At 32.2% G+C, this 6,244-nt stretch overlaps 1 protein-coding gene across 1 annotated transcript in view; it reads left to right on the forward strand.

Moving 5' to 3' along the window:
* LOC128249537 (uncharacterized) overlaps positions 1-5,388 on the forward strand; it is an 82,537-nt gene extending 77,149 nt beyond the window's left edge. Inside the window, exon 6 of the mRNA XM_089363990.1 lies at positions 4,453-5,388. Coding sequence (XP_089220116.1) covers positions 4,453-4,636 — 184 coding nt within the window. The 3' untranslated portion in view covers positions 4,637-5,388. The remainder of the gene's footprint in view (positions 1-4,452) is intronic.
* Positions 5,389-6,244: the final 856 nt, after the last annotated feature.

Consider the following 6,244-nt stretch of genomic DNA (forward strand, 5'->3'; position numbering starts at 1 on the left):
TATATATATATATATATATATATATATATATATATATATATATATACATATGTATGCCTATGTATATATATATATGTGCATGTATGTATGTATGGATGGATGTATGTGTGTGTGTGTATACGTGTGTATGTATGATGTAAATGTTTATGTATTTGATTCAAATACATATACAAATATGAAACATGTTAAAGAAGGTTGCTTTTTTAATCAGTTTGGGTTTTTATATTACATCACTGCCACTATTGCATGATCTGGAAGAGAATCAAAGGGAATTGATCAATAAATCAATACATCATTTCATTTGATAGTGATTGATTCCATGTTGTTCATATATCATATTTTTATGTATATAAATACAAATATATTATTATCAGTAATAAACATATCATTATTACAGATATATACATACATATATATATATCTATATCTTTATATATATATATATATATATATATATATATATATATATATATATATATGTGTGTGTGTGTGTGTGTGTGTGTGTGTGTGTGTGTGTGTGTGTGTGTGTGTGTGTGTGTGTGTATAATTAAAACAGTAGGGTAAAAAATTGGATATTAATTAATATCAATTTAATACCAGGGAACAAGCACATTGAAAGAATCAAAGAGATTCAGAAAAAATATCTGAGATCGCAAAGGATTATTGTATATGTATATATATAGGAGACCACTAGGTGGACTGTTAATGTGCTAGAAGAAGATCACATGTAATGCGTCTACTAAGACCAAATTGTTCTCAAAGAAAAATTTAGCAAAGCAACAAAACGTATACGGGCAAGACAAGTGAAAATTACATAAATACATATGATGTTATCTGTAGACTGATTTCGAAATTAATATTTCCTACCGAAAATATCTGTTTCTCATCAGTATGGACTGCCAAAGAAAAATAATTCACAGAATCATATACTAGTTGTTCCCCACGTAATTATATTTATGTTCTGTTAGTTATATTTTCTGCAGAGATATTTCTGGATTTAGCATGCCAAAACGAAGACTTTTGAATCTTACCATAAAAATGTTTCTCTTCGTTATTTAGACCTAATTAATAACTTACAGATGAAATCATGCTGAAGTTTTCTAAAAAGAATGAAATAGTACTATACATTATTACCTTTAATTGGAAATGTTAGAAATGTCACTGAGCTACACCATGGATTAAATATGAATAAGAATACAAATACACTCTTTACAAGTAATGCATAGGAAACAGAGGGTAGAAGTTTCCTGGTGAACTATTTCATGGATTGCTGATCGTTCTTCAGAGAAAATGTACCCTGGTATTTTTCTGTGTATGTGTGTGTGTGTGTGTGTGGGGGTTAGTGTAATAGACGTAAATGAACATCACCCTCATACCAGCAGTGTTGTCCATTTCCAATTTTCCCTGAAAAGATGTCTGATAAAGGGAATATATTAGTTTGCTTGAAAAGCAGGTGAATGTTAGTGACAGGAAGAGCATCTAGCCATAGAAAACCTACAACAATAAATTTTGTCTCAGCCATGCAAATATGGACAAGTGGATATTATGCAATGATGATGGTGATGATGACAATGATGACCCATCTATCCATCCATCCATCCATCTATCCATCCATCCATTCATGCACCTATCTATCAATCTGTCTGTCTCTCTCAGTTTCCATCGACCAAATCCACCCACAAGATGTTGATCATCCAGGTCTTATAGTAGAAGACTTTTGATCAAGGTGCCACACAGCAGGACTGAACCCTGAAACACTCACTTGAAAAGTTTCCTAATTGTATATATTTGTAGTTAAACTCTGAGTGTGTGTCTGTGTGTGTGTGTGTGTGTATGTGTGTGTGTGTGTGTGTATATATATATATATATATATATATATATATATATATATATATATATGTATGTATGTATGTATATATATGTATGTATATATACACACGTCACACATATATGCACACATACATAAATAAACGTTAATAAATATTTATGCACCACACTGTATGTGTTAGACATTTCGAAATAAATTTAGATTAAGTTGGTTACAAATTTTGAGCCTTTTACTGCTGTGAATCATCAAAAACAGATGCGAACATATGTTACAATTCTTATCGTACACGGTAAAATAAGGAACATTTTCCTGACATTTTTCACAGTTCGTTGACTATACTCATCAGATGGCTATTTCCTCTCTTTATTCATTCTGTTACAATAAGAAGTTATTCAAATTGTTATTTAAATAAAATACGAACAAGAAACGACGACGTGTTGCGAGAAGGAATTAGGTAAAACTCTGCAGAAGGAGAATAATGCTTATTTTAATATTTTCTGAATCTTTATAGAAATAAGTTCAAAGAAATATTATTATGCCAAAAATAACAGTTCTGATTGGTTGGAAATAGCCAATAAACCCGACAGTCTTGTAATTTTGCCAGTTCTTTGCTTGTTGGAGTAACAAAGTCTTTTGAGTGTGAAAAACATTTCCATTCACACGAAAATCAAAGTTGTGATGATTGCAACCAAATAATAAGTTACACAGCCGTTTGTATGCAAGTGACAGTCATTCATGTATCTGTATGTATGTCTGTGTATATCTGTAAGCCTGTGGGGGGGGGGGAGTGAGAGAGAGAGAGAGAGAGGTGGGGATTGGGTAAAAGTGAGGAAGACAGATTAAGTCTTTCACTGTTGTATTATACTCTAGAAGTCATCTGCTGGTTTAACCTTTTTAGCATTCAGATTGCTCTATCAAATGAATTGCATATTTATTCACATTGTCTGGGATTAACCATGCATTATCCCGTACTTTCTAGATTCCGATGATGTGATTGTTTATTTCTAGAATGACATCGTGGGGTAAGTCGGAGAGGTAAGATCTGGCCAGTTTTAACATGTGAAATGGAGTAGAATATTTGGATCAGATGCAGCCACTTTTAACACTGAAGGGTTAAACATATACGAAATTCTTCAAAAGCGTTATCATACATCTATCACCAAAGCTCTAATTAAAGAAAGCTATGCATTTTATGTGAACTCTCACGCTTATAACTTCTCTTAAAACAGAAATCATTTCCCCTCCTGTCAAGACTTCATCATTTAAAGCAACTTTAACTGGAATAATAAACACTCTAGGGCCTTATTAATGTCAGCCAGTAATTATATGTGTGTGTGTGTGTGTGTGTGTGTGTGTGTGTGTGTGTGTGTGTGTGTGTATCATCATCATCATTTAGCATCTATTTTCATGCTGGCATTGGTCAGACGGTTTCCCTGAAACTAGAAAACTGAAAAGCTGTACCAGACCCCGGTCTGGTTTTTGGCTTGATTTCCACAGCTGGATGCTTTTCTTAATGCCAACCACTCCAAGAGTGTAGTGGGTGCCTTTTATATGTCACAGTTACGGGTACCTTTTACATATCACTGTCACGGGTACCTTTTGCATGTGACTGTCACGAGTACCTTTTACATATCACCAGCACTATCCATAACTATGATTTCACTTTGCCTGATGAGTCTTCTCAAGCGAAACAAACTGCCAAAAAGAAAAGAAACAGTTGCATTATTGAAATCTTGAAGCTACAGGATAATGCATGACTGACTCCAAAACAATGTGGATTAACAAGTATTGTATTTGACAGAGCAAACTGAATGCTAATGAGTTAAGTCTACCAATCAAGCAAGCTATGATAGGATTAGCACTCAGAGCACAAAGAGCCAAAACAAATATCACAAAGCTTTTCGCTTTGATATTCTTGCAGTTCTGCCAATCCACAAACAGGAATCAGTGTTTCTGTATCAATCTTGAAATGACAGAAAACAAAAAACAAAAAGACCATGAATGTTGACTGCTGTTAGAATTGAACTCAAGTTGTAGTGATTCAGAATAAATACCAGAAAAAGCATGCTGACAATGCTCTACAAACTCCACTAATTGATGACTTATTAAGAGTACAATGACTTATCATTATTACTTACTCAGAATTTTATTGTAAATTTCTTATTAATTGCATCGATATTATAAATTTAATTAATGCTTTAATTTAAATCAAGCGCAACTAACATTACAAAGATTTTATTTAACTGGCGTAAATTAATTAAGTTTTGTAAATTACTTGTTTTCGTCTTCCTAATGCCTGCAAATCATTAATAATTGGTGAAATTGAGGCAAAACAAGGAATTTTTAAATTAAAATATTTTAAGATTAAAATTAAATTTAAAATGCCACTAAGGGACAAGCTCAACTGGTTATGGTCAAGCAACTGACAATCAAATCTGTGGTATTCAGCGAAATATTTGCTGTAGCCCATCTTTTATGCTAAGACAAAACATGATAACACTTCCAGTCAGTTAAGATGAGAAACCATGAAAGCCACTGCTTGGTACTGCATCAGGGCATTTATTATTATTATTATTATTATTATTATTATTATTATTATTATTATTATTATTATTATGTTTCAGTGTTAAAGAATGGAAAAAAGAAAAAAATGAAAATGCAAAATTTGAAAGAAGGCAGAATTTGGAAGCAAATCTTCAGATGCATGCTGGAGTACCTATGAGGAACAATTTGGCAAAGCTGAGCATGGACTTATCTGGGCACAAATCTTTTCTTCAACAAGAATTTCCTCTGCCAATTGCTAATTAATAGAAGCCCTTAAGAATCATGCAATCCACTTTTGATACCTGTTGAAAATACCAAAAAAAAAACCAAACGTTTTGCTATCAAATTATTTTCTACTTCATAAATTTTTCAACTTTTCAGAGAAAAAGCCCCAAAAATAAAAAAAAGATATGATTGTGTATTTAAAATTTTTTTTTATATATTTATATATTTTTATACTTGAGCTTTCTTTAGAATTTCCGGAATGAAAGGCTGAGTGCTTCATTTATACCAGTTGGCAAAATTCTTAACTAATACCAGAATGAAAGGTTATATGTACTCTAGCAATTATAGTTAAAATTTTGAAATACATGACTTATTTTGTTTTTTTTTTATCTTGTCTCTTATAAAATATTAAAAATCTCAGCACAAATATATTTTTATCAGTTTGAAAGATTTCTTCATCAAAGATATAATCAATATGTGTACTTTTCAATTTTTTCCTGGTAATCAGAATTTCATGCTAAATAATTAATCATTTTCAAAACCGTATTCTCATAAAATTTGTTTCTACATATTCCAATTAATTTTTTAAAATAATCAAAATTTTGGAGGGACTTTATAAAATGATTAAATTTTTCAGTATTCACCTGTTATTTGGAATATAACTTAACCATAAATTCTTTACATAATATGATTTTGAATTTATCTTTACAAGAATTTTCATCTAAAACTGTGTGGCAAAATCAATATTGTTTAATTTTGGAATAATTGTTTTATTAAAGCCTTTAACCATACTAATTGTTGCTATTTCTTACTTTTTTCCTAATTTTATTCGTTTAATCTTGAGCATCAAATGAGAACACCACGTAACCAACAACAAAGCTCTGGAAAGAGCCAACAGTTAGATTATTAAATCGCTGGTCATGAGACACTGTCTTAGACAGTAAGACATGATCTTACTGTCTAAGATCATGTAACATCATGTAAGATCTTACCTGATCTTACAGTGTTTCATGTAAGATCATGAAACACTGTCTTACATTCTTGCTACATGTAGAATAAGAATTAATGGCTACAGATTTCCAAAAGGCCGATCATTTGTTCATGCCAATTTTTGACATTGATACTGATGGGAGAGTATTTGTAACTCAGTACAGAACAAGTATCACAAAGCACTCCAATCGCAGAGAATTTGTAGAGTTTCAGCATGATCTTAGCCATGGCAATTAAAACAAAGCAACGAATACACCCCCCCACACACACACACAAACATTCACATGTATACAAACACATGGACACACGGACACACACGCACAAACACACACACAAACACAAACACACAAGCACACACAAACACACACACAAACATTCACATGTAAACAAACACATGGACACACACACACATGCACAGGCACACACAAACATTCACATGTATACAAACACATGGACACACACACACACACACACACACACACACACAAACAGAAACACAAGCACACACAAACATTCACATGTATACAAACATATCGACACACACACACACACATGCACAGGCACATACACACACACAAACACACACATACTTGCACATGTATGTAAGCACACAAACACATCTATTGCAAAACTCACATATACATTACTACAGCTACA

Source organism: Octopus bimaculoides, chromosome 15 (assembly GCF_046866305.1).
Source record: "Octopus bimaculoides isolate indiv1 chromosome 15, ASM4686630v1, whole genome shotgun sequence".
In the NCBI taxonomy this organism is placed as follows: domain Eukaryota; kingdom Metazoa; phylum Mollusca; class Cephalopoda; order Octopoda; family Octopodidae; genus Octopus; species Octopus bimaculoides.